At 49.2% G+C, this 27,948-nt stretch overlaps 1 protein-coding gene across 1 annotated transcript; it reads right to left on the reverse strand.

Annotated features, from left to right (window-relative positions):
• On the reverse strand, nt 1–27,948 carry LOC308679383 (BRCA2-interacting transcriptional repressor EMSY-like; the record flags this gene model as incomplete). The annotated part of the gene is made up of 10 exons (XM_081346993.1): nt 27,825–27,948; nt 14,626–14,734; nt 11,683–11,782; nt 10,028–10,102; nt 8,582–8,757; nt 7,145–7,297; nt 4,524–4,786; nt 3,066–3,375; nt 1,433–1,648; nt 1–147 (listed from the first exon to the last, which is right to left on the reverse strand). Coding segments are annotated over exons 2-10 (1,510 nt in total), but the record flags the coding sequence as incomplete, so codon positions are not given.

Genomic DNA, 27,948 nt, shown 5'->3' on the forward strand with positions numbered 1-27,948 from the left:
CGGCAGCTGTGACCAGTTTGGTGGTCATGATGGTCCCGTTGCTGCTCACCACCATGATGGGGGAATTGCTGCTGCTGGGCAGAGTCGCCGTGACGGGCTTGGGGAGGATTTTGCTGGGCTGCACCTGTTGAGTGATGATTTTGACACCTGGGAAAGAGATGTTGGAGGGGGTGGCAAGGAAAATGGAGGGAGGGAAATGGGGAGGGAGGGAGGAAAGAAGGAAGGGAGGGAGGGAGGAGAGATAGGAAGGAAGGAAGGAGGGAGGGAAGGAGGGAGGGAGGGGGGAAGGAAGGAAGGAAAATGGGGAGGGAGGGAGGCAAGAACGAGGGGAGGGAGGAGAGGAAGGAAGGAAGGAAAATGGGGACGGTGGGAGTGAGGAGCGCAGGAACGAAGGAAGGGAGGGAGGAGAGAGGAAGGGGGGGAAGGAAGGAAGGAAGGAAGGAAGGAAGGAAGGAAGAAAGGAAGAAAGGAAGGAAGGAAGGAAAGAAAATGGGGATGGAGGAAGGCAGGAACAAAGGAAGGAAGGGAGGGAGGAGAGAGGAAGGAAGGAAGGAAGGAAGGAAGGAAGGAAGGAAGGAAGGAAGGAAGGAAGGAAGGAAGGAAGGAAGGAAGGAAGGAAAATGGGGAGGGAGGGAGGGAGGAAGGCAAGAACGAAGGGAGGGAGGGAGGCACGAACAAAGGAATGAAGAAAGTGAGGGAGGGAGAAGGAAGGAGGAAAGAGAGAGGGAGGGAGGAAAGAAAATGGGGGGGAGGGAGGCAGGAACGAAAGAAGGGAGGGAGGGAGGGAGAAAGGAAGGACAGAAAACCAGAGAAAGTTTAAGGATACGGCTAAGATCCTAGAGCAAAGTGACAAAATGTTAACATTCAGAGGTTAAAAGTACAGGTCGTCCTTGACTTACAACCGTTTGTTTAGTGAACATTCAAAGTTACAACGGCGCTGACAAAAGTAACTCGCGACTTTCACGCAACCGCTGCAGCATCCCCATCTGATCAAAATTCGGCATATGACGGTCGTAGCGTCCCGTGTTTGTGTGTGTGTGTGTGTGTGTGTGAGAGAGAGAGAGAGAGAGAGAGAGAGAGAGAGAGAGAGAGAGAGAGGGAGGGAGGGAGGGAGGGAGGGAGAGAGAGAGAGAGAGAGAGAGAGAGAGAGAGAAACGTGATCCCCTTTTGCCACCTTCCGACAAGCCATGTCAGTGGGGGGACGCCGCGGATTCGCTTCCCAACCCTGTGCCTCGCTTAACGACCGCAGCGATTGGCTGAACAAGCGTGGCCAGAAAGGTCATAAAAAGGGGACGGCACTCGCTGAACCACCGTCTTGCTTAGCAGCGGAAATTCGGGGCTCCATCGGTGTGTGTGTGTGTGTGTGTGTAAGTCAAGGATTTCCTCTCTCCGCCCTACCGTCGGGACGGTACGTTCCTTGTTTGACCAATACCTGATTCTTGCTTGATCTGGATGGTGGGCTTAATGGTGGGGGGCAGCGGAGACTGCTGGGCGGGTGGGGGTGGCTGGGCTGGAGACGGGGCGGCCGGCGAAGCTGAGGTCAGCTGCTGCTTGGGAAGCTGGGCCAGGATCTGGGCGGACGTCCCCACCAGGGCCTTGGGGGAAGGCAGCCTGGCCGAGGCCACCTTGATGGCGGAGGTGCACACACCTGGAAGAGAGAACGGGGGGGGGAATGGGGGGTGACAGGGCCGGCGTTGTTGTCGTTGTTTCCCCCAATTTCCTTCTGTTTTCACACAAACCTTGGAATACGCTACCTTCCCCGGAAATGGGCTGGTTTACAAAAGGACAACGAAAGGTAAGAATAACAGAGGAACAAAGAGTTGGAAGGGACCTTGGAGGTCTTCTAGTCTAACCCCCTTGTTGGAGCGGGAGAGCCCAGACTGGCGCTTCTCAACCTTTCCTTTACCACAGAGCTCCTTTAGATCACCTTGGTTGGCCCAAGACTGTAGCCCAGGGCCTTCAAGACCTAAGCCAAGATTTAAGTCGGAATCCCACAGGGGCTTTTTCACCAGGCGGCTGGCTGGCCTTTTTCTCTGAGGACGTTTCACTTCTCATCCGAGAAGCTTCTTCGGCTCTGACTTCCATTCCCCCACCATCCAGTCAGAGCAGAAGAAGCTTCTCGGATGAGAAGCGAAACATCTTCAAAGAATAGATTAGAATAGGATAGAATAGAAATAGAATAGAATACAAAATATGGAATAGAATAGAATTGAACAGAACAGAATAGAATAGAAAATATGGAATAGAATAGAAAATATAGAATAGAATAGAATAGAATAGAATAGAATAGAATAGAATAGAATAGAATAGAATAGAATAGAATAGAATAGAATAATAGAAAAGAAAATATGGAATAGAATAGAATAGAAATAGAAATAGAAATAGAAATAGAAATAGAATAGGGAATAGAACAGAACAGAACAGAACAGTATAAGGAATGAATAGAATAGAAAATATGGAATAGAATAGAAAATATGGAATAGAATAGAATAGAATAGAATAGAATAGAATAGAATAGAATAGAATAGAATAGAATAGAATAGAATAGAATAGAATAGAATAGAATAGAATAGAATAGAAAACATGGAATAGAACAGAACAGAACAGAACAGAATAGAAAATATGGAATAGAATAGAATTGAACAGAACAGAATAGAATAGAAAATATGGAATAGAATAGAAAATATAGAATAGAATAGAATAGAATAGAATAGAATAGAATAGAATAGAATAGAATAGAATAGAATAGAATAGAATAGAATAGAAAACATGGAATAGAATAGAACAGAACAGAACAGAACAGAATAGAAAATATGGAATAGAATAGAATAGGGAATAGAATAGGGAATAGAATAGGGAATAGAATAGAAAAGAAAATATGGAATAGAATAGAAATAGAAATAAAATAGAGCTGGAAGGGACCTTGGAGGTCTTCTAGTCCATCCCCCTGCCAGCCCTCCGGCTTGGGACAGGCCACAGACCAGTAGTGGGGTTGTGGCCCAGGAGTTGGGGACCCTGCATTAAGCCCTGGGACCTTCCATTCTTACTCAAATCGGCCATCTTACCCTGTGCCACGGTTGACATAACCACAGAGGGTGTGGAGGACACGACGGTGGTCACCGCAACTGTGCTGGGCATGGAAGACGGTGTGGAACAGCCCCCTGGGGTGGAGCCAGGTGTGGTGGTGGTGGTGGCGGCGGCGGTGCTGTTGTTGACCAGAGAGGAGTGTGAAGCCGTTATGACCATGGGCTGCTTCTGGGTGGTGGAGGCTATCACCGACGTCGGGACGAGTTTGGTGACAGCTGCGTAGTTGTGAGATTTTGAGAGGATGTTGGGGACAAAGGTGGAGCTGGGTGATGTGGTCACGATGATTACCTGAAGGAGAACATTGAGAAGCTTTTGGCCACAGAGGCAAAGGCGCTCATTTTCCTTGTTGTGCCTCCAGGATAGTGCTCGAAAAGCACAGACCTAAGTACAGGCAGTCCTCAGCTAACAACAGCTCGTTTAGTGACCGTTCAAAGTCACAACGGCCCGAAAAACAGTGACTTGTGATCATTTTTCACACTTTACGACCGTTGCGGCGTTCCCCGAGCTCACGTGACCAAAATTCAGACAGCAATAGCCATTAGACTTGTATACCGCTTCGCAGTGCTTTTACAGCCCTCCCGTAAGCGGTTTACAGAGTCAGCATATTTGCCCTCAACAATCCGGGTCCTCGTTTTACTGACCTCGGAAGGATGGAAGGCTGAGTTAACCTTGAGCCGGTCAGGATCGAACTGACGGCAGTGGGCAGAGTTAGCCTGCAATACCTCATTCTAACCGCTCCGCCATCGGGGCTCTACAAAGCTTGGCAACTGAATTATATTTACGACAGCTGCAATGTCGCGGGACCATCTGGGGAAGCTAGATTCACTGAACCACCCTCTTCACTAACTTAACGACTGCAGTCGTTCCCTTAACAACTGTGGCAAGAAAGGTCATAAAAAGGGGCCAACCTCACTTAATAAGTGTCCCTCTTAGGAGCAGAGAGTTTGGGCCGTAATTCAAGGACTACTTGTAGTCGGAGTGGCTCAGCCCACCCGCCCCCTCAGAAGACCCTGACCTAACCCTTTGATAGAGTAGGATGGCGAACCTTTTAGAGACCGAGTGCCCAAACTGCAACCCAAAACCCACTTATGTATCGTCGGGTGCCGGGTGGGCGTGGCCCATTGGGCGGGCGTGGTCATGGCAGACTGGGTGGGACTAAAAAACTCAATCAATCCCAACTTTGCGAGATCTTTTTTTTTCCCCACGAGAAGTGGAAATTGACTGATTGAGCCTTTTTTTTTCTTCTCGCACACGGCGGCGGAGGCCTAAAGCGAAAAGGTTTTATAAAAACCCAGCTGAAGGCCTAGGACTGGGGCGATGGCGCGGGTGCCTGCCGAGAGGGCTCTGCGTGCCGCCTGTGGCACGCGTGCCACGGGTTCGCCACCACGGGAGTAGGAGAAGCTTTCTCCCCCAACCACCCCGATCCCAGCTCGGACCTTCTGGGTGGTGGTGTTGGTGGTCGGCGTGGAGGAAGGCTTGGTGAAGGTGATCTTCACGGGAGACATGTGGGGTGGGAGGGAGTTGGCAATGCTTTGCATGATGCTGCTCATCTTAGGGCTGCCTCCTACGGGCACCGTGATGGTCTTGGTGACCGGGGGGATGGCTTTGGGGACCTCCTTCAGGAGCACGGGGGAGGAGCTTGAGGAGTTGGTACGGCGCCTCTTGCGGGGTTTCTCGTCCTCATCCGAGCAACTCACACCTGCAACGAAGAGCAGAGACTTTGGGTCCTCGTTCTGTTGATCCGGAGGATCCAAATAAAATCATTTTATAAAGCCTTTTACAGATGGAGAGAGAGAGAGAGAAAGAGAGAGAGAGAGAGAGAGAGAGAGAGAGAGAGAGAGATTGACAACTGTTCACGCCATGTGCATTTTAGCCCCTTGGAAGTTTTGCAGACCCACACCTCCTACGCCGGATGGCACAACAGAAAGGTTTAATTAACTACAGCAGGGGTGTCAAACTGCCGGCCCGCAGGCTGGACGCGTCACCGGGAAACCACGACTGGCAATGGCGGAAAAGCTCTGATATTGTTGTGATTCAGGGTCAGCCTGTGGGTTCGGCAGTTGGGTCGGACGATTCAGAGGAGGAGGAGGAGGGGGGTGTTGGAGAGCCTCCAGAGGATAGCCCAGAGGCTCCGCAGAGCCCTCAGCCAGGCCCCTCCCATCTGGTTACTACTCAGACCCAGCTGTGTGAGCCTGACAGCGTGGATGAAGATGACTCACAGCTGGCCCTGTTCAAGGATGCCCGACGCAGGAGGCAGTCAACCAGGAGTAAACAGAGGAAGGCAATGGGGCACCTCGGAAGGAGGCAGAGAGAAGCCACGCCTTGAACTGTTTAAAAGGGGAATGTGTGGGAGGGCTGTTTTGCTGAAGGCAACCGCTTGAATAGCTCCTGTTTCAGGGTTCGTGTCTTGTTCTGTTTGCTTTTGTATCCATAAATTTGGCAGGCTTAGTTCCAGCCTCTTGCTGTTTTGTAAAGGGGTTGTCCCTGCCTTTTCTGCAGGGCCGGTAGTAGGCTGGTACAGAACAGATATGTTGCGCGACGTCACAAGTTTGACATGTCTGAAGCAGAGGTAGTCCTTTGACTTCCAACCGTTCATTTAGTGACCATTCAAAGTTACAACAGCCATGGGAATCTTACGGTTTCACACTTACGACTGTTGCAGCATCCCCATGGTCACCTGAACAAAATTCGGAGACTCGGCAACCGGCATGTATTTATGATGGTTGCAGTGTCCCAGAGTCATGTGATCACCGTCTCTAACCGTCCCAGCCAGCTACCGACATGCAAAGTGAATGGGGAAGCCAGATTCGCTTAACAATCAGGTTACTAACTTATCAACTGCAGTGATTCACTTAACAACTGTGGCAAGGAAGGTCGTAAAACAGGGCCAAATTCACTTGACAGCCGGCTCACTTAGCAACAGAAATTTTGGGCTCAATTGTGATCATAAAGCAAGGACTACCTGTAAAAAAAATCTGGACTCGAGTGAAGCACGCGATGGCGTCTTTGAAACCTGAGCCCAACAACTCCCAAAATTTGTATGTACACTTGCTTCAAAAAAATGGCTCACAACTTCCCAGTTGCAATCGGTGACATAGGCATACTGCATAACACCATATAAGGCGATAAAACGATCTCTTATAATCCCTTTCTCTCCAAAGAATGTAAACACCAATTCCCTCCTTGCTCATGATCCCAGCACTGGAATGCACATTTTAAAGGGTGGAGGGAGCTGAAATAAAATTATAAGCTCACCCCGGGTGCTGTGATGTGTTGTGATTCAGGGTCAGCCTGTGGGTTCGGCAGTTGGGTCGGACGACTCAGAGGAGGAGGAGGAGGGGGGTGTTGAAGAGCTTGATGAGAGCCCTCAGCCAGGCCCCTCCCATCTGGTCACGACGCAGACCCAGCTGTGTGAGCCTGACAGCGTGGATGAAGATGACCCACAGCTGGCCCTGTTCAAGGACGCCCGACGCAGGAGGCAGTCAATCAGGAGTAAACAGAGGAAGGCAATGGGGCACCTCGGAAGGAGGCAGAGAGAGGCCACGCCCTGAACTGTATTTAAGGGAATGTGTGGGAGGGCTGGTTTGCTGAAGGCAACCGCTTGGATAGTTCCTGTTTCTTAGCTCCTGTTTCTTGGTTGGTGTCTTGTCTTGCTCTGTTTTATGTGAATAAATTTGGCAGGCTTCATTCCAGCCTCTTGCCGTTTGTAAAGGGGTTGTCCCTGCTTTTGCTGCAGGGCCGGTAGCAGGCTGGTACAGAACATGATGTTCCACTTAGCGACCAAGTTGCCAATCCCAATTGTGGTCACCCTAACGAGGACTATCTACCTGGCACAATCAAAACGTTCTATCCTGCCACCTTGAAAACGACCTTTTCCAAGAGGATTAGAAATAGTCTGAACTTCAGAAAGAGCTGCTTGAATTTGCCATTCCAGACTTGAACTGCTGGACTGGCATCGAAGCAGCCAGCTTTGAGGCCATCCCCAACAAGTTCTGATCATCTATCTCTAGGCTCTTTCAAGTCCAGCTCTTCCATTTTTGACGGAAAACACACTTACTTTTAACGTAAACAGCACTTCCACTTGGGAGAACGACAACGTTGGAAGCTGGGCTGGCAGGTCTGGGGGACTTAACTGTCGCAATGCTGCCGCTTGGGACCGGGGTGGACGTCGGCGTAGAGGTGGTAGTTGTGTAGGAGTAACAAACCACTACTGAAGAGGAAGTCAAGAGACACGTTTCAGATGGTTTTCAAAATAAGCTCTGCTTTCTTGAATCGTGCTTGGGCCCCGCAGAGTCACACAAGACCATCCCCTGCCCTCAAAATCCCTATTTAAGGCTTGTTGGTGAAAACCTATCTCCCTTTTTGTCCCAAAGGCGCTACTGCAAGAGGCAACCGGACTTTCTTGGTTTTTCCTTGAAGACGTTTCATTCTGATCCAAGAAGCTTCTTCGGCTCTGAATGTGGGGAATGGAAGGATTTATACGCCTTGCAGAAAAACTGGTCATTTGCATCCTTTTAGAGGGTCGTGGAGGCCACCCAGAGGTTTGTCCGTGTCCTCAGGGTCACCTGAGTAGGTATGCAAATGAGCATGGAGCCTTCTTGGAGCTGCTGAAAGGACCGTGTTGTATGTACACTTTCTTCAGTTTACAACACATTTTTTCCAGCAGTCCCAAGAAGGCTCCACACCCATTTACACCACTCAGGTGACCCTGAGGAAACAGATAAACCTCCAGGTGGCTTCGACGACTCTCTAAAAGGATGCAAATGACCAGTTTGTCTGCAACGAATATAAATCCTTCCATTCCCCACATTCAGAGTTGAAGAAGCTTCTTGGATGAGAAGCCAAAGGTCTTCAAAGAAAAACCAAAGTCCAGTTGCCTCGTGAAAAACCATATTTGGCTCACCCAAGAAGCTTCTTCAGTTCTGGCTAAACGATGGAGGAGAGTCAGAGCTGAAGAAGCTTCTCGGATGAGAAGCGATAGGCCAGACATGTCAAACACAAGGCCCGGGGACCGGATCCGGCCTGCAAAGTGGTTTCATGCGGCCCACAAAGCCATCCTGGAAACAGTGAGGGAACGGTCCCCACTGCCTTGGCCCTGGCCCAGAGACCCTCCTTCTGCCAGAGACCCCCAGATCTTTCCCACTCTTGCCCAGGCCCCCATAGCCACCCTTGATGCGAACGATGGAGAGCTGGCCACGCCCACCCAGTAGGCCATACGCACTCTAGCCACGCCCACCCAGTAGGCCACGCCCACCATGGCCATACCCACCCGGCCCCTTGAGGGCAACCGCAATGCTGATGCGGCCCTCAATGAAATTGAGTTTGACACCCCTGCGATAGGCCTTCGGGAACAAACAAAGAAGGTCCCGTTGTCTCCTGAAAAAGCACCTATGGGATGGATCGTGGTCTGGATGACGGGGAATCTCCGTAGACGTATCTCCCTTCTTCCCAAGTCCCATGTTGTAGAAAACACACAAACGCCACCTACCCTCACCTTCTTTGCTTCCTGTCTCTGCAGGGGAAGGCAGAGATGCGTTGTGCTGGAGAGCCGCGTTGGCCACCGCGTTGGCTGTGACAGTGAAGGCTGTTTGAGGAACCAACCGGGGCATGAGAGGAACCAGCCGACGGCCTTCGATGGACCACTCGGAAGAGCTGTTAGGCCCGGACATGCTGAAGGGAAACCGGCAAGTTTAGAAACAGCCTGTTCACTTCCCACTTGAATTACTTCAAAGCTTTCCCTAATCACCACTTGCCTCCAGAAGTTGTGGGTGCTCCCAACACTGGAGGTTCTTAAACAGAGAATGGGCAACCATTTGTCTGAAATGGTCTACGGCAGGGGTCTTCAAACTTGGCCCTTTTATGACTCGTGGACTTCAATTCCCAGAATTGCTCAGCCGGCCATGCCAGCAAAGGAATTCTGGGAGTTGACATCCACAAGTCATAAAAGGGCCACGTTTGAACACCCGTGGTATAGGGTCTCCTGCTTGGGTAGGGGGTTGGACTAGAAGACCTCCAAGGTCCCTTCCAGCTCCATTCTGGTTGTTTGATCGTATCAAATCCATATATTGGGACTTTTGTTTGAGGCTAAAACATACAAAGAACCGTTGCAGAAATTGGGTATGTCTAATCTAATGGACAAGGGACGCGGTGGCTCAGTGGGTTAGGACACTGAGCTTGTCGATCAGAAGGTCGGCAGTTTGGCGGGTCAAATCCTGAGTGCCGCATAACAGAGTGAGCGCCTGTCACTCGTCCCAGCTTCTGCCAACCTAGCAGTTCGAAAGCACGTAAAAATGCAAGTAGAAAAATAGGGACCACTCCAGTGGGAAGGTAACAGCGTTCCGTGCGCCTTTCGCGGCTAGTCATGCCGGCCACATGACCACGGAGACGTCCTCGGACAAGCGCTGGCTCTTCGGCTTTGAAACGGAGATGAGCACCGGCCCCTAGAGTTGGAAACGACTAGCACGCATGTAAGGACCAAGGGTGACATGATAGCAGAGTTCCAGTATCTCAGGGGCTGCCCCAAAGAAGAGGGAGTCAAGCTATTCTCCAAAGCACCTGAAGGCAGGTCAAGAAGCAACGGATGGAAACTAACCAACGAGAGAAGCAACCTAGAGCTGAGAAACATCCTGACAGTCAGAACAATTAAACAGTGGAACAACCTGCCTCCAGAAGCTGTAAATGCTCCAACACTGGAAGTCCTAAAGGAGAGACTGGACAGCCATTTGTCTGAAATGGTACAGGGTTTCCTGCCTGAACAGGGGGTTGGACTAGATAACCTTCCAGGGCCCTTCCAACTTTATTATTATTGAATTTAATAAAGGAGGAAATAATTAGTGTCAACCATGTACTGGGCCCGGGGCCCTTAAAGGCAAAAGAGACGCTTGGAAATGTTGCTCATGCGAGATTTGGTTATAAAATGTTCATAAGGCGCCCATCTTACTTATGTGCAATCGTTGTCAAGCGTTCATCGTTGACCGCCCTCCGAACTTCCGCCCGGTGTCTTTCCGTTGAAATGCTGTCGAAAGACACGGATCAGATTGAACTTCAGATTTGCAAAGCGGAACAGAGACTGAACAGAAGCAAGACTAAAATCAGGGGTAGGCAACCTCGGCTCTTTTATGACTCGTGGACTTCAACTCCCAGAATTCCTGAGCCAACATGGGGGAACTATGGCCCCTTCACTTAACGGCGGCAGGTGCGGCAGTTCCCGGGGCTGTCGTTAAGCGAACCCAAGCTGGTTGCTGTGTCCCATGGTCACATGACTGATATTTGCAATCTCTTGTCGCTTTTTTTGGGGGGGGGGTTTGGAAATCAGCAGCAAAGGTTGCAAATGGCGGTCATGGGACCTTGTTGTAATTGCCAGCCGGTTGCCAAGTGCCCAAATTACAATCATGCTGTGATGGCTGAAGCCACAAGAACCTGTTGTAAGAAGTTTCAAAATTAGTTTAATTGCTTTGGGGTGGGGGGTGGGGAGGGGGTTACCAATTAACAGGGAAGAGAGATGAAGTCGATTCGATTGATAGAGAACAGGATTTTCTATTTGGAATATTTGTTAAGACAGAAGGGTTTAACGTAGTAATTTAGTAAGTATAGGTGGGAAAATTTGCATCCATTTGTTGACCCCGTTGAGCAAGAGGGGGAATCTGTTAGATATGAGTTTTATATTTATTTATTTATTTATTTTATTACATTTATATACCGCCCTTTCCCGGAGGACTCAGGGCGGTTTACAGGGTAATTAAAAACCAAAAATACAAAAGTTAAAAACCAAGTTTAAAAAAGATTAAATTTATCCCTGTATAAATAAAACATGCAGCCAGGGTGGAAATTTGTTTAAATTGCACATCTGTTATATATATTCTCCACCCCCCTCCTTTTTTAAAAAATCCAGTGCTGTTCATTTTGCTCCTGTCTTGTTTTTTTGTTGATTCGCATTTGTATTTTACCTTTTGAAATGAATACCAAATTTCAAATATTTTTTTTTTTAAAAAAGGACCTGTTGAACATCGATCTCCCACTGTAAATTCGAACGGTTCAGTGAACAAGTAGACTTTCAAATGAATCCTGCAGTTATTAAAGTAGCTCCCCGCCCCGCCTTGACTTTCTTTGGTTGCAAATGGGAATCACACGGCCCTCAGATGTCGCAACCCTTGTAAATGCAGGCTGGTTGCCAAGCGCTTGAATTTTGAACACACAACTGCTAGAAATGCTGTGACGATTGTTGAGCGTGAGGACCGGTAGTTAAGTGGCTTGTTCCAGTACTGCTGTAACTTCGGTCCTTAAATGAATGGATGTTAAGTCGAGGATTACCTGTAATCCTCTAGACCAGGGGTCTTCAAACGTGGCCCGTTTGTGACTTGTGGACTTCAACTCCCAGAATTCCTCAGCCTGAGGAATTCTGGGAGTTGAAGTCCACAAGTCACAAACGGGCCCTGTTTGAAGAGCCCTGCTCTAAAGGTAGAATTTTCTTCTGATGAGGGAAGAAAACCACCCACTTCCTGCATTTTTTAAAAAAAATTTATTTTTGCATCTATCCCTGAATCAGCCTTCCTTAGCACAGAGAAAGCCACCCGATTCAGGATAACCTGGATTTACCTCAGCACTCTGGAAAGTTCTCCCAGAAGGTCCCGCTTCTCCTTCGTCAGATCTCCCTGGGCCCGCAAGGCACTGATCACGCCAGCGTAGGCTTCCAGTTCTATGCAGCGCAAAAAAGGAGGAAAGAGAGGTTGAGATTTGAAGGAAGTCGCAGGAAACAAGAAGGCAGGGGTCTTCAAACTTGGCCCTTTTGTGACTGGTGGACTTCAACTCCCAGAATTCCTCAGCCAGCATGGGGAAACTATGGCCCCTTCATCACTCGGGGACTTCAACTCCCAGAGGTCCTCAGCCAGCATGGGGGAACTATGACCACTTCATGATTCATGGACTTCAACTCCCAGAATTCCTGAGCCAGCATGGGGTAAACTATGGCCCCTTCATGACTTGTGGACTTCAACTCCCAGAATTCCTGAGCCAGCATGGGGAAACTATGGCCCCTTCAACACTTGGGGACTTCAACTCCCAGAATTCCTGAGCCAGCATGGGGGGAACTATGGCCCCTTCATGACTCGTGGACTTCAACTCCCAGAATTCCTGAGCCAGCATGGGGAAACTATGGCCCCTTCATGACTCGCAGACTTCAACTCCCAGAATTCCTGAGCCAGCATGGGGGAACTATGGCCCCTTCATGACTCGTGGACTTCAACTCCCAGAATTCCTGAGCCAGCATGGGGGGAACTATGGCCCCTTCATGACTCGTGGACTTCAACTCCCAGAATTCCTGAGCCAGCATGGGGAAACTATGGCCCCTTCAACACTTGGGGACTTCAACTCCCAGAATTCCTCAGTGATTAGAATGCAGTACTGGAGACTAATTCTGCCCACTGCCAGCAGTTTGATCCTGACCGGCTCAAGGTGGACTCAGCCTTCCGTCCTTCCGAGGTCGGTAAAATGAGGACTCAGATGGTTGGGGGCAAGTTTGCTGACTCGGTAAACCGCTTAGGGAGGGCTGTAAAGCACTGTGAAGAAGCATATAAGTCTAACATCTGTTGCTATATTTTATAGTGCTTTGCAACAGGGGTCCCCAATCTTTCTGGTTCCAGGAAGGAAGGAAGGAAGGAAGGAAGGAAGGAAGGAAGGAAGGAAGGAAGGAAGGAAGGAAGGAAGGAAGGAAGGAAGGAAGGAAGGAAGGGAGGGAAGGAAGGAAGGAGTATTGCAAGCTAACTCACTGCCCACAGCCAGGAGTTCGATCCTGGCCAGCTCAAGTTTGACTCAGCCTTCCATCCTTCCAAGGTTGGTAAAATGAGGATCTAGATTGTTGGGGGGCAAATATTGCTGACTCTGTAAAACTGCTGAGCGGGCTGTAAACCACTGCGAAGCGGTATATAAGTCTGAGTGCCATTGCTATTCCTTCCTTCCTTCTTCCCTCCCTCCCTCCCTTTCTGCGGCACAGGGATTAGAATGCAGGCTAACTCGCTGCCCACAGCCAGCAGTTCGATCCTGACCAGGCTCAAGGTGGACTCAGCCTTCCATCCTTCCGAGGTTGGTTAAAATGAAGACCCAGATTGTTGGGGGGCAAATATCGCCGACTCTGTAAAACTGGTCAGAGAGGGCCGTAAGCCACTGTGAAGCGGTATGTAAGCCGAACCTGTCAATCAAAGAACTCCGATTGTCGGTAGCCAGAAGAAGAGCCTTCGCTGCCTTCGGAAAAATCTTACCCTCCGGGGTAAGATCCGCCCTCCGCCTCCTCTCCCTCCGTAAGTGCCTAACGACCTGGCTTTGCAAATTGGTCTGGGGACCAGCGGGAGACTGACTTCGACTCTGGAAGGGGCTGTTTGATTGACAGCAGACTCCCCCTCCCCTCTGCCCGAAAGCCCTCTCTCCGCCTTTTCATGCATTTTAACAACACCTGGCCTTTTTCAAGCTTTCATCTATTTTTTTTTTTACCCTTCCGAGACTTTATTGTACACTGCCCGGGTGCAAAGAAGACAGGCGGTTCTTCAATAGGATAAAACAAATAACTCCCACTTAGAATGGCATAAACCTCCCTGGAATCAGAGACGAATCATCTGATACCCCCCCAAACCCTACGATAGGTTTGGGGGGGTATCAGATGATTCTGATACCCTACGAAAGGTTTGGGGAGGGTCTCTCAGAGGGCCTACCAATAAGACTGCCCATAGCTCTCTTTTTTTCCCCATTCTCGGTGCTTTAGCGTTGGTTACTTTATACCTTTGAACTATGGTGCCGGAGAAGACCCCTGCGAGTGCCCTCGGGCTGCAAGGCGATCAAACCGGTCAGTCCTAGAGGAGATCAACCCTGACTGCTCTTTAGAAGGCCAGATCCTGAAGCTAAAACTCAAATACTTTGGCCACCTAATGGGAAGGAAGGACTCACTGGAGAAGAGCCTCATGCTGGGAAAGATGGAGGGCAAGAGAAGAAGGGGACGACAGAGAATGAGGTGGCTGGATGGAGTCACTGAAGCCGTAGGCATGAGCTTAAATGGACTCCAGAAGATGGTAGAGGACAGGAAGGCCTGGAGGAACGTTGTCCATGGGGTCGCGATGGGTCGGACATGACTTTGCACCGAAGAAGGAGGAGGAGGAGGAGGAGGAGGAAGAAGAAGAAGAAGAAGAAGAAGAAGAAGAAGAAGAAGAAGAAGAAGAAGAAGAAGAAGAAGAAGAAGAAGAAGAAGAAGAAGAAGAAGAAGAAGAAGAAGAAGAAGAAGAAGAAAGATTGAGGGCAAGAGAAGAAAGGGACGACAGAGAATGAGGTAGCTGGATGAAGTCACCGAACCAGTAGGCGTGAGCTTAAATGGACTCCAGAAGATGGTAGAGGACAGGAAGGCCTAGAGGAACGTTGTCCATAGGGTCGCGATGGGTCGGACACGACTTCCCAGCTAACAACAACAACTTTATACCTACTCTCCATCTTGAGGGCTAGGATCTTGTCCTTCTCTGGAAAGGTTCCCCACCCCCACCCCCCCATCCAGACTACACTCACCCAATTTCCGGAGGACCCTCTTGCATTCATCCCGGCTGAGGTCCAGAAGTGTTGGCCACACCACAGGCATCGTGGCCCGGTCAGTCGGCTCCTGCAGAGCTCAGCCTCCCTGTGAAGGTAGACAAAGAGCATTAGGGGAGAAAAATCCTCTGGCACAATCTTTTGACGAAAACTCTTTTCCTTCCGCAACATCCAGACAGATTTAACCAGCGTTTCCATTGGGAACATGTGACCATCCTAGGGCCAGGCCCCCCCCCCCAAAAAATGCCGGGGAATTTCTAGAAGCCTGGCAACTCCAACAAACCAGCCACCGATAGGCGCAATAAGACGTTAACGGCATCTGTGGACTGCGCAAGAGAGACAATCCACCGGCTCCAAAGGGGAAAAAAAAGACTCTGGCCCCAGTAATCGGCACTCAGATCTGCACAGATTGGCTCCAAGGTCAACTTCAGACCCAACCATCAAGTAAGCCAGCCTCCCCCCCCCCCGATCAAGAAACGTCCAAAGGGCCATTAGTAAAGAAGCCCAACCAAAGAGTCCCTAGCTAAGACTGACCCCAAGAGAGGCAAGACAGCAGAATATAAGCTGACAGCAAAATAGCATTCCTTACTACGGTAGCACCGATGAGGTTCCCTAGTTAGGGTCATGAAACGTCTGCAAGGAAACCAGCAAGCTCAGAGAGCACCAAGGACCCCACAGTCCTCTTCCTCCTCCTCCTCCTCCTCTTCTTCTTCCTCCTCCTCCCCCCTCCCAGCACTGATGATGTTCCCTAGTTGGGTCATGAAATGTCTGCAAGGAAACCACCAAGAGAGCACCAAGGACCCCACAGTCATTGTCCTCCTCCTCCTCCTCCTCCTCCCTTCTAGCACTGATGATGTTCCCTAGTTGGGTCATGAAACGTCTGCAAGGAAACCATCAAAGCTCAGAGAGCACCAAGGACCCCACAGTCCTCCTCCTCCTCCTCCTCCTCCTCCTCCTCCTCCTCCTCTTCTCCACAATCTCCATCCACTCCCTTCTGGCACTGCCCAAGCTACCTAGTTGGGTCATGAAACGTCTGCAAAAAAACTGCCAAGAGAACACCAAGGACCCCACAATCCTCCTCCTCTTCCTCCTCCTCCTCCTCCTATTCTCCACAAACCTCACTGCCTTCTAGCACTGATGATGTTCCCTAGTTGGGTAATGAAATGTCTGCAATGAAACCACCCAGCTCAGAGAGCACCCAGGACCCCACATTCTTTTTTTTCCTCCTCCTTCTCCTCCCTTGCAGGACTGATGATGTTCCCTAGTTGGGTCATGAAACGTCTGCAAGGAAACCACCAAGCTCAGAGAGCACCAAGGACCCCTCAGTCCTTCCTCCTCCTCCTCCTCCTCCCCACAAGCTCCCCTCCCTTCTAGCACTGAGGATGTTCCCTAGTTTGGTAACGAAACGTCTGAAAGAAAACAACCCAGCTCAGAGAGGACCCACCCAGGACCCCTGACCATCTCTGAAACCCCGTGCTGTAGACACAAACGACCCCTCCAGCCCCTGCGGAGACAGAACGAGATGTTCAAGAGAGAACAGGAAAAGCTCTGTGGGTAGTCCTCGGCTTACAACAGTTTGCTTAATGACCGAAGTTACGGCGGCCCCGAAAAAAGTGACTTCTGACCAGGCTTCACACGGACGACCGTCGCAGCCTCCCCACGGTCACGTGATCAAAATTCAGATGCTCGGCGACTGGCTCATACTTATGACGGTCGCAGAGGGACCGGGGGGGAGGGGCCTCACGTGATCCCCTTTTGGGACCTTCCGGCAAGCAAAGTCAATGGGGGACGCCAGATGCACTTAACAACTGTGTGACTATCTTAACACACTGTGGCAAGAAAGGTCATAAAACTGGGGCAAAACTCACTCAATGAATTTATCACTTCACAGCATAAGGTTTGGGCTCAATTGCGGCCGTAAGTTGAGGACAATCTGTAGTTAGAAGAGGCGGTCTGGTGTAGCAGGTTAAGGCAGTCTAGTCTTCCTCAAGCTTGGCGACTTGAACATATGTGGGCTTCAACTCCCAGAATACCACAGCTAGCATTCTGGGCTGGGCAATCACTTAAGAGCTCGTATTGAGAGTTCATGCAAAAGACGTGTGTGTGTCTGTGTCTGTGTGTGTCTGTGTGTGTCTGTGTGAGAGAGAGAGAGAGAGATTTTTCAGCCCTTCTCACTATAAGCAGGCAAGCTTCCAACTTCTATTCTATTCTATTCCTAATCTATATTTCATTCCATTATTTCTATTCTATTTCTACTCTATTCTCTATTCTACTCTATTCCATATTTTGTATTCTATTCTATTCCTTATTCTATTTTCCATTCCATTCCATTCCATAATTTCTATTTCTATTTCTATTCCATTCTATTCTCTATTCTATTCCATCCCACCCCTTCTATTCTATTCTAATTCTATTCCACTCCATTCATATTCTATTTTTATTCTATTCCATTCCACATATTCTCTAGTTCTATTCTTTTCTATTTTCCATTCCATTCCATATTTTCTCCTCTTTTCCATTCCATTCCGTATTTTCTATTCTATTCTATTCTTATTCTATTCTACTCTACTCTACTCTATATTCCTATTCTATATTTCAGTCCATTCCATATTTTCTATTCTCTTCTGTTCTGTTCCACTCTATTCCATTCCATATATTCTGTTCTGTTCTATTCTTTTCTATTTTCCATTTCATTCCATTCCATTCCATATTTTCTCTTCTCCTTTCCATTCCATTCTGTATTTTCTATTCTTATTCTTATTCTATTCTACTCTATATTCCTATTCTATATTTCAGTCCATTCCATATTTTCTCTTCTCCTTTCCATTCCATTCTGTATTTTCTATTCTTATTCTTATTCTATTCTACTCTACTCTATATTCCTATTCTATATTTCAGTCCATTCCATATTTTCTATTCTGTTCTGTTCTATTCCACTCTATTCCATTCCATATATTCTGTTCTGTTCTATTCTTTTCTATTTTCCATTTCATTCCATTCCATTCCATATTTTCTCTTCTCCTTTCCATTCCATTCTGTATTTTCTATTCTTATTCTTATTCTATTCTACTCTATATTCCTATTCTATATTTCAGTCCATTCCATATTTTCTCTTCTCCTTTCCATTCCATTCTGTATTTTCTATTCTTATTCTTATTCTATTCTACTCTATATTCCTATTCTATATTTCAGTCCATTCCATATTTTCTCTTCTCCTTTCCATTCCATTCTGTATTTTCTATTCTTATTCTTATTCTATTCTACTCTACTCTATATTCCTATTCTATATTTCAGTCCATTCCATATTTTCTCTTCTCCTTTCCATTCCATTCTGTATTTTCTATTCTTATTCTTATTCTATTCTACTCTACTCTATATTCCTATTCTATATTTCAGTCCATTCCATATTTTCTATTCTGTTCTGTTCTATTCCATTCCATATATTCTGTTCTGTTCTATTCTTTTCTACTTTCCATTCCATTTCATTCCATTCCGTATTTTCTTCTCTTCTCTTCGTTATGGCACCCCAGCCACACTTCCAGAGAGCCCAAAGCAGTGAGTCAACCCAGGTTGTGTCCTACAGTGCGATGCAATCTCCAGAGTTGCGCACCCAGCCCTGGAGGGTACGGATACAAGGAGCGGAACTGGCACCCGCCAAGCGGTAATTGCAGGAAATCAAAGGACTGCAAAACCGCACAGTTCCAAGCGCTCCTCTTAACCCACAAAAAGCCTTTTGCTGTTTTAGGCAACAGGCTCCCGTCACCGGAGGTTTCCTTTCTTTTCCACACGTGGAAGGAGGGGGTGAAGAGGCCAAAAAAATTCTTCCAAGCAAAGGAGGAATTGTTCAGCTTTACAGCTGTTTTCCCCTCCAATTTACGCTGTAGCAACATGGGGAGTGTGCGTAGGCCTCCACGTACAGACTTCAACTCCCAGAATTCCTCAGTCAGCCCTACTGGCCGGGGAATTCTGGGAGTTGAAGTCCACAGAGTCTCCAAGTTGCCAGGTTGGCAGACCCATCTGCTCAACGCAACAGCGTTTACAGCGCCTTAAGGATGCCACCAGCTAATCGACAAATTAAGAGCATGGGAACTGGGGTGGTCTAGAAAACCTTTAGGGCTAACCTTCCAAAGGGACGCCAGCCTCCACTGAACATGCCAGCCCAAGGACTTCCCCTTACCAAAGAAGCTTGCATGGGTCTCTCAAAGGCTTGGAGCTACCTGCAGGCATGGGACAGGAGAGTAGATCCTATCCTTTGAGGAGTCAGCTTGGTCTTCTGGTTAAGGCATTAGGCTAGAAAGCAAAAAAAGATGGCAAGTTCTAGTTCCATCTTAGCCACGAAAGCCAGCTGGGTGACTGTGGGCCAATCCCCAGGAGACGGTGAATTCTAGTCCCGCCTTAGCCATGAAAGCCAGCTGGATGACTTTGGGCCAATCACTAGGAGACGGTGAGTTCTAGTCCTGAATTAGTCATGAAAGCCAGTTGGGTGACTTTGGGCCAATCACCAGGAGACAATGAATTCTAGTTTCACCTTAGCCATGAAAGCTAGCTGTGTGACTGTGGGCCAATCACCAGGAGACGGTGAGTTCTAGTTTCACCTTAGCCATGAAAGCCAGCTGTGTGACTGTGGGCCAATCACCAGGAGACGGTGAGTTTTAGTTTCACCTTAGCCATGAAAGCTAACTGTGTGACTGTAGGTCAATCACCAGGAGACGGTGAGTTCTAGTGTCACCTTAGCCATGAAAGCCAGCTGTGTGACTTTGGGTCAATCACCAGGAGACGGTGAGTTCTAGTTTCACCTTAGCCATGAAAGCTAACTGTGTGACTGTAGGTCAATTACCAGGAGATGGTGAGTTCTAGTTTCACCTTAGCCATGAAAGCCAGCTGTGTGACTTTGGGTCAATCACCAGGAGACGGTGAGTTCTAGTTTCACCTTAGCCATGAAAGCCAGCTGTGTGACTTTGGGTCAATCACCAGGAGACGGTGAGTTCTAGTTTCACCTTAGCCATGAAAGCCAGCTGTGTGACTTTGGGTCAATTACCAGGAGATGGTGAGTTCAAGTTTCACCTTAGCCATGAAAGCCAGCTGTGTGACTGTGGGCCAATCACCAGGAGACGGTGAGTTTTAGTTTCACCTTAGCCATGAAAGCTAACTGTGTGACTGTAGGTCAATCACCAGGAGACGGTGAGTTCTAGTTTCACCTTAGCCATGAAAGCCAGCTGTGTGACTGTGGGCCAATCACCAGGAGACGGTGAGTTCTAGTTTCACCTTAGCCATGAAAGCCAGCTGTGTGACTTTGGGTCAATCACCAGGAGACGGTGAGTTCTAGTTTCACCTTAGCCATGAAAGCTCACTGTGTGACTGTAGGTCAATTACCAGGAGATGGTGAGTTCTAGTTTCACCTTAGCCATGAAAGCCAGCTGTGTGACTTTGGGTCAATCACCAGGAGACGGTGAGTTCTAGTTTCACCTTAGCCATGAAAGCCAGCTGTGTGACTTTGGGTCAATCACCAGGAGACGGTGAGTTCTAGTTTCACCTTAGCCATGAAAGCTAACTGTGTGACTGTGGGCCAATCACCAGGAGACAGTGAGTTCTAGTCCCGCCTTAGCCCTAGAAAATTGGCTGGGTGACTTTGGACCAGTCTCTCTCTCTCAGTCCAACCCACTTCACAGGGTTGCTGTTGTGGGGGAAAACAAGAGGAGGAAGGATGTTTGTTGCCTTGAGTTATTTGTAAAAATATTAAAGGCAGGATAGAAATAAATAAATAAATAAATAAATAAATAAATAAATAAATAAATAAATAAATAAATGCCTTGAGTGTTGAGTTTCAGCAAGTGCAAGCATGCTCCAGAGAAGGAATGTCAGTCCAGCACTTCTGGGGGATGGTGTGACTGTCATTCAGAAGTCAACCACTGTCAGAGTGCGTACAGTCTTATTGCGCACGGTAACCCAGGAGTAAACACAGTAAACCAGGGGTGTCAAACTCAATTTCATTGAGGGCCGCATCAGCATTGCGGTTGCCCTCAGGGGGCCGGGTGGGTGTGGCCTGGGTGGGCGTGGCCTACTGGGTGGGCGTGGCTAAAGTGCGTATGGCCTACTCGGTGGGCATGGCTAGCTCTACATTGTTCGCATCAAGGGTGCCTATGGGGGCCTGGGCAGGAGTGGGACAGATCTGAGGGTCTCTGGCGGAAGGAGGGTCTCTGGGCCAGGGCCAAGGCAGAGGGGGCCGTTCCCTCACTGTTTCCAGGATGGCTTCGCGGGCCTCATGAAACCACTTCGTGGGCCGGATCTGGCCCCCCAGGCCTTGTGTTTGACATGTCTGCAGTAAACGGTGGTCTATATTAAATGGTGGTTTATCTCACACTATCTATAATATCATACACCAGGAGCAATATACATACACGTGCTAATACAGCAGGCTCCAACAGCAGGAAACGGAAGAGAGAGCACACATCTGCAGTGCCTTCCCTTTTATACAAAGCTCTTAAAGAGACACAGACCCTGCTGAGCCATTCCCCTCATTACAGCATACATCAGCTGGTTAGCTTTTAAATCATTACCGTGACAACCACAAATCACTTCCTGTTCTGGAAATTCCACTTTAAATTGCTGGACCACCCTGGAATAGCTGGACTGGAGTGGTCGAGTACGTTCCTACATTTCTCAGAAACTATGCCCAAGGGCTACTTTGTCCACACACCTCATTGAAGGCGTGCAAGGTGAGCACCTTGTGTCTGTGTCTGTGTCTGTATGTCACAAAAGGCCGGCAGATGTTGCTTCACAAAAACTGAGAATCTCTTTATTCTCTTTATTACTGAAGTCCACAAGTCATGAAGGGGCTACAGTTTCCCCTGTGCTTACTCAAGAATTCTGGGAGTTGAAGTCCATGAGTCATAAAAGAGCCAAGGTTGCCTACCCCTGGCCTAAATCAACTCCAGATAGTCCTCCAACTTACAACTGTTCATTTAGTGACTGTTCAAAGTGACAGCAGCACTGAAAAAAGCATCTTACGACCGTTTTTCACACTTACGACCTTTGTAGCATCCCTGTGGATGCTTCGGCAACTGACTCATATTTATGACAGCTGCCGTGTTTTGAGGTCACGTGATCCCCTTTGGCGTCCTTCTGACAAGCCAAATCAATGGGGAAGCCAGCTTCACTCAACAACCGTGTTACTAAAGTGTCAATTACAGCGACTCACTTAACAACGGTGGCAAGAAAGGTAATCAAATAGGGCAAAATTCACTTAACAAATGTCTCGCTTAGCAACAGAAATGTTGGGCTCAATTGTGGCCGTAAGTTGGGGACTGTTTGTCACCTGAGGTTACATTCATTACTCAACACACAACAGTCCTGCTCCAAATGGGCAATTAAGACAGACTTGGCCAAAATTCTGAGCCGCCAATCAACAAATTCCGATTAATCTGGCAATTGCAGTCCCAGAATCCTTTGGAAACCCCCTAATTTTTCATCAAGGCCTGCTAGGTCACCTGTGGCCGCCTTCAATATCCATCACACCTAGTTTTGCTTCCCTGGGTAACTGACACAGACTTGGCTAAAATTTATGATCGGTCAACAAGCACCGATGAAGTTTGGTTTACCTGGCAATTTCATTCCCAGAATCCTTTGGGAATCCCCTAAATTCTCATCACGATCTGCTGGGTCACCTGCGGTTACACTCAACATCCGTCAAGACACCCCGCCTGCTCCGATAGGGAGCTAGACAGACCTGGCCAAAATTGTGATCGGTCAACAGACAGTGGACCTTCGCAATGGAGCAGTTGAGGTTCTCCTAAAATGTCAGATAGACAGACAGACAGACAGAGGGGAGGGCCAATCAGAATGGAGGGACCTACAAGTGCAAAGGCCTAACCAATTGGCAATTACACCCAGAGTAATTGTGCCTGCATCCATAGAGTTGGGTCCTCCAAGGACAGATCAACCACACCTTCCTGATCCAGCTCCCTAGAACAGGGGTCTCCAACCTTGCCCACTTTAAGACACGTGGACTTCAACTCCCAGAAGTCCTCAGCCAGCAAAGCTAGGGGGCAAATACACCCTAACACAGGGCATTACAAGACAGTGGGCAATTGCAACGAACAGGATCAAGGTGGGATTTGTTTGCATCCATCCCTATTAAAACCCAGACATCCGAAGAATCATCTTGATTTGAGAAGCGCTAGGCTTTCAAACCTTCAACCTACTCAAACCCACGGGAATCTTTACTGGCAGTCACAGACCAGCCATAAGCAAAGCAGAAGGGCGCGACAACAATTTTAAAACTAAACAAGACACATAGTTCAGGATATTTTATGTACATAGAGAAAAACCTGAAGGACAAAAAAAACCTACCGAAGAGGTAAAACACTGCGTAAATGCGGGGGAAACAAATAATACACGGCTAACTAAATCCATTACAATTCGAAACACTCTTAGCAAGTGAAGCGCTGAAAGATAAACAGAACAGAAGAACAGAGTTGGAAGGGACCCTGGAGGTCATCTAGTCCAACCCCCTGCTCAGGCAGGAAACCCTGTAGCATTTCAGACAAATGGCTGTCCAGTCTTTTCTTAAAAACTTCCAGTGTTGGAGCATTCACCGCTTCTGGAGGCGGGTGGTTCCCCTGGTTAATTGTTCTCGCTGTCAGGAAGTTTCTTCTTAGTTCTAGGTTGCTTCTCTCCTTGACTAGTTTCCATCCGTTGCTTCTTGTCCTGCCTTCAGGCGCTTTGGAGAATAGCTTGACTCCCTCTTCTTTGGGGCAACCCCTGAGAAACTGGAACACTGCTATCATGCCACCCCTATTCCTCCTCTTCACTAAACTAGACATACCCAATTCCAACAACCGTTCCTCGTATGTTTTAGCCTGCAGTCCCCTGATCAGCTTTGTTGCTCTTCTCTGCACTCTTTCTAGAGTAGGGGTCTTCAAACTTGGCCCTTTTATGACTTGTGGACTTCAACTCCCAGAATTCTTTAGCCATGCACACTGGCTGAGGAATTCTGGGAGTTGAAGTCCACAAGTCATAAAAGGGCCAAGTTTGAAGACCCCTGTTCTAGAGTCTCAACCTCTTTTCAGTTTGAGGCACAGATCGTCATCATTAATTGCTGCTGGGCAGAACCTGCCCACACTGGATCCCGTGGCTGGATCAGCCTCTGCAAGCCGTAGGGAGATTGAGAATTCCCCGTGGAATTGAACGGAGCACGGGTGAGATGAACCGAGCATGGATTTCTCTGTAGGAGAAGCTTCTGTTTCTATCCCACTCGTGCTTCACAGCATGTTACCTATAGGTTAAGGGTGAAGGTCTATACATATGTGGTATACAGTATGTTTTAAATGTGTGTCATGTATGTGTACACTTGGAGAGCAAGCCACTAAATTTCATTTTTCATGCGTGCTGTTGTGCCCACAGGGGAAAAAAAATGACAATAAAGGTTATCATTCTAATCTAATCTAAAATCTGCTGCAAGACTTCCTTCCAAGGTAGCAAACTCAAGGCTTGGGAAGGAGACGGCACAGGTAGTCCTCGCCTTATAACAGTTCATTTAGCGACCGTTCAAAGCTACAGCGGCACCGAATCAAGTGACTCACGACCATTTTTCACACTTACGACCGTCACAGCCTCCCCCAGGGTCACGTAATCAAAATTCAGAGCGTTTGGCAACTAGTTTATACTTATGACGGGTCGCAGCGTCCCCGGGGGGGGGTGGGGGAGTCACGCGATCCCTTTTTGCGACCTTCTGACCAGCAAAGTCCGGGGGGGGGAGCCAGATCCACTTAACAACCCTGTGTCCTATCTTAACAGCTGCAGTGATTTACTGAACGACGGTGGCAAGCCCAAGCGGGGGGGGGGGGGGCAAAATTCACTTAACGTCTCGCTTAGCCACAGAAAATTTGTGCTGAGTTGTCGCTGTAAGTTGAGGACTAGGCGCGTCGGACAAGGTTTTTTCCAAAGGCCCCACTTAATCAGAGGGAGAAGGGCGGTATACAAATAAAATAAAATAAAATAAAATAATAAAATAAAATAATAAAATAAAATAAAATAAAATAATAAAATAAAATAAAATAAAATAAAATAAAATAAAATAAAATAAAATAAAATAAATAAAATAAAATAAAATAAAATAAAATAAAATAAAATAAAATAAATAAAATAAAATAAAATAAAATAAAATAAAATAAAATAAAATAAAATAATAAATAAATATAAAAAAAATTAGGGAAGACTTTCCATCCTACGAAGCGTTTCGATTCCCACAATCAGAAAAGCTCATCCCCATTGGGCTGGGCAAGGCAGGGCAAGGATGGCTCCAGAAGGGAGGGGCCCCCATCACAAAACACAAGCAAAGACAACCCCCCCCCAAAAAGGCTGGAAAAAAGCAGTGGGGGAGAAGGGGGGGAGGCAGGAATCTCCAGGGGGAAGGAAAGGAGAGAAATGGCCTCCACTCGCCTTTGACAACAGGGGAATGTGGGCTGCCAAGAGAGCCCCCCCCCCCCGAAGAAGAAATAGCCAGGAAGTAGGAAAACAAGAAGCCGATGACACTTTCCTGCCCTTCAAAGTGAATTAAAATGGGGGGGGGAAGCAGCCCAGGGCAAGGGAAGGAAGACTCACCTGGGGAAAAAAAAGCAAGAGTCAAAAAATTACACACACACAGCAGGATGGATCCATGGTGCTTTTCTCACCAGTCACAACTGCCTCCCCCCCCCAAAAATACACACACACACACACACACACACACACAGCAGGATGGATCCATGGTGCTTTTCTCACCAGTCACAACTGCCTCCCCCCCCCAAAAATACACACACACACACACACACACACACACAGACACACAAGGGGATGAGGAGAGAAAGAGAGTCCAAAAACAAGGGGAAGGGGAAAGTGGAAGAGGAGAAAGCAAAAAAAAAAGGGGGGGGGAAGGGGAAGCTAGAGGGATAAAAGGGAGGAAGAGGGAAGAGGGAAGGAAAAAAAGGGGAAGGGGAAAACGGGAAGGGAAAAAAACGGGAGGAAAGGGAAGCTAGAGGGGGGGGGGAAAGGGGGAAGCTGGAAGGAAAAAGGGGGGAAGGGAAAACGGGAAGGAAAAAAAAGGAGGAATGGAAGGAAAAAGGGGGGGAAAGGAAGACAGGAGAAAGCAGTGCAAAAAGGGGAGGGGGAGGGGGAAGTGGAAGGAAAAAAAAGGGGAAGGAAAACTTAGAGGAAGAGATGGACAAAAAACGGGGGGGGGGGAAGAGAAAACTAGAAGGAGAAAGGGGAAAAGAAAGGATGCAAAAAAAGGGGGGAAGAGGAAAGGAGTGGGACGAAAGGGGAAATTAGAGGAAGAGATGGCCAAAAAAAGGAGGGAAGGGGAGGCTAGAAGGAAAAAAGAGGGGAGGGAAAAGTGGAGGAAGAGATGCAACCCCCCCCATAATTCTTCCTGACTGGGGGGGCCGCTATTGTTTCCCCACTCCTGGATAAGAGTGGGGGGGGCATCTAAGGACCGGGGGAGGGGGGAGGGAAAGCAGCAGATATTGTCATCCCCAAGAACACCCCCCGCCCCCCCAAAAATGGGGGAGAAGCCAGCCAGGGTCCTGCAGAAATCAAGGGGGGAAGTGAAGAAGCCCCCCCCCAAAAAAAGGGGTGGGGGGCAGAATTAGGGGGGGCTGGGCGGAGGGGGGAGAAAGGCATCCACCTCTCCCGTTTTTCCATCAAAACACCCCAAATCCCGCCCAAAGGAGGACCCCCCACCCGTCATTCATCTTTGACCCCCCCCATCCAGACAGCTCCCCCTTCTACGCAACACACACCCCCGGCTGTGGAAGATGAGAGTTGTAGTTGCCCTCCCAACACACACACACACACACACACATACATTTTCCATGGAGTTTCCCTCCCCCCTTTTCTTCCTCCCCTTGGGCGGGTCCAGCCAAGCAGGGGATGATGGGGAGCGGGTTGGCGAAGGAGATGATGGGGTTGCTGACCCGACCCTTGGGGATGTGAATAGTGCGTGCGTGTGTGTGTTGTTGTGTGTGTGTTGTGTGTTTTGTGTTTGTCCACCTCCCCCTCAAGCAGAGGAGATGGGGGAGGAAGAGGGGGATGATGGGAACGAGAGTAGCGGCAGGCTGAGGGAGAGGCATCCCCTTAGGCTGGGGATGATGGGCTGTGGAGTGCGTGTGTGTTGTGGTGTGTGTGTGTGTGTCTACGTCCCCCGAGGAGATGTGGGGAAGAGGGGGCTGCTGGGGATGATGGGAACGAGAGTGGTGGCAGGTTGAGAGAGAGGCACCCCCCTCCGGCTGGGGATGCTGGGCTCTGGAGTGCGTGTGTGTCGTGGCTTTTGTCTGTCCCCAGGAGATGGGAGGGGGGAAAGGGGGCATCCGGGGATGATGGGAACGAGAGTGGCGGCAGGCCGAGGGAGAGGCATCCCCTCCGGCTGGGGATGCTGGGCTCTGGAGTGCGTGTGTGTCGTGGCTTTTGTCTGTCCCCAAGAGATTGGAGGGGGGGAAAGGGGGCTGCTGGGGATGATGGGAACGAGAGTGGCGGCAGGCTGAGGGAGAGGCACCCCCTCCGGCTGGGGATTCTGGGCTCTGGAGTGCGTGTGTGTCGTGGCTTTTGTGTGTCTCCAGGAGATGGGAGGGGGGGAAAGGGGGCACCCGGGGATGATGGGAACGAGAGTGGCGGCAGGCCGAGGGAGAGGCATCCCCTCCGGCTGGGGATACTGGGCTCTGGAGTGCGTGTGTGTCGTGGCTTTTGTCTGTCCCCAGGAGATGGGAGGGGGGAAAGGGGGCATCCGGGGATGATGGGAACGAGAGTGGCGGCAGGCCGAGGGAGAGGCATCCCCTCCGGCTGGGGATGCTGGGCTCTGGAGTGCGTGTGTGTCGTGGCTTTTGTCTGTCCCCAAGAGATTGGAGGGGGGGAAAGGGGGCTGCTGGGGATGATGGGAACGAGAGTGGCGGCAGGCTGAGGGAGAGGCACCCCCTCCGGCTGGGGATTCTGGGCTCTGGAGTGCGTGTGTGTCGTGGCTTTTGTGTGTCTCCAGGAGATGGGAGGGGGGGGAAAGGGGGCACCCGGGGATGATGGGAACGAGAGTGGCGGCAGGCTGAGGGAGAAGCATCCCCTCCGGTTTGGGGATGATGGGCTTTGCAGTCCTCCTTGCAGCCTCCCCCCTCCCGCCCGCCCGCCAGGCCCCCGCCGGCGCCCCGCGGACCCACCTGCCAGCCCGTCCCGGCGCCACCATCGACCCCTCCGCCCCGCGGCGGCCGACGCGCTCCGGGCACCTTCGCGTTTGTTTGGCGGCTCCCGCGGAAGCAGCCAAGATGGCAGGGGAGCGCGCCC

This window comes from Vipera berus (genome assembly GCF_964194415.1).
Source record: "Vipera berus genome assembly, contig: HAP1_SCAFFOLD_349, whole genome shotgun sequence".
NCBI lineage: Eukaryota > Metazoa > Chordata > Lepidosauria > Squamata > Viperidae > Vipera > Vipera berus.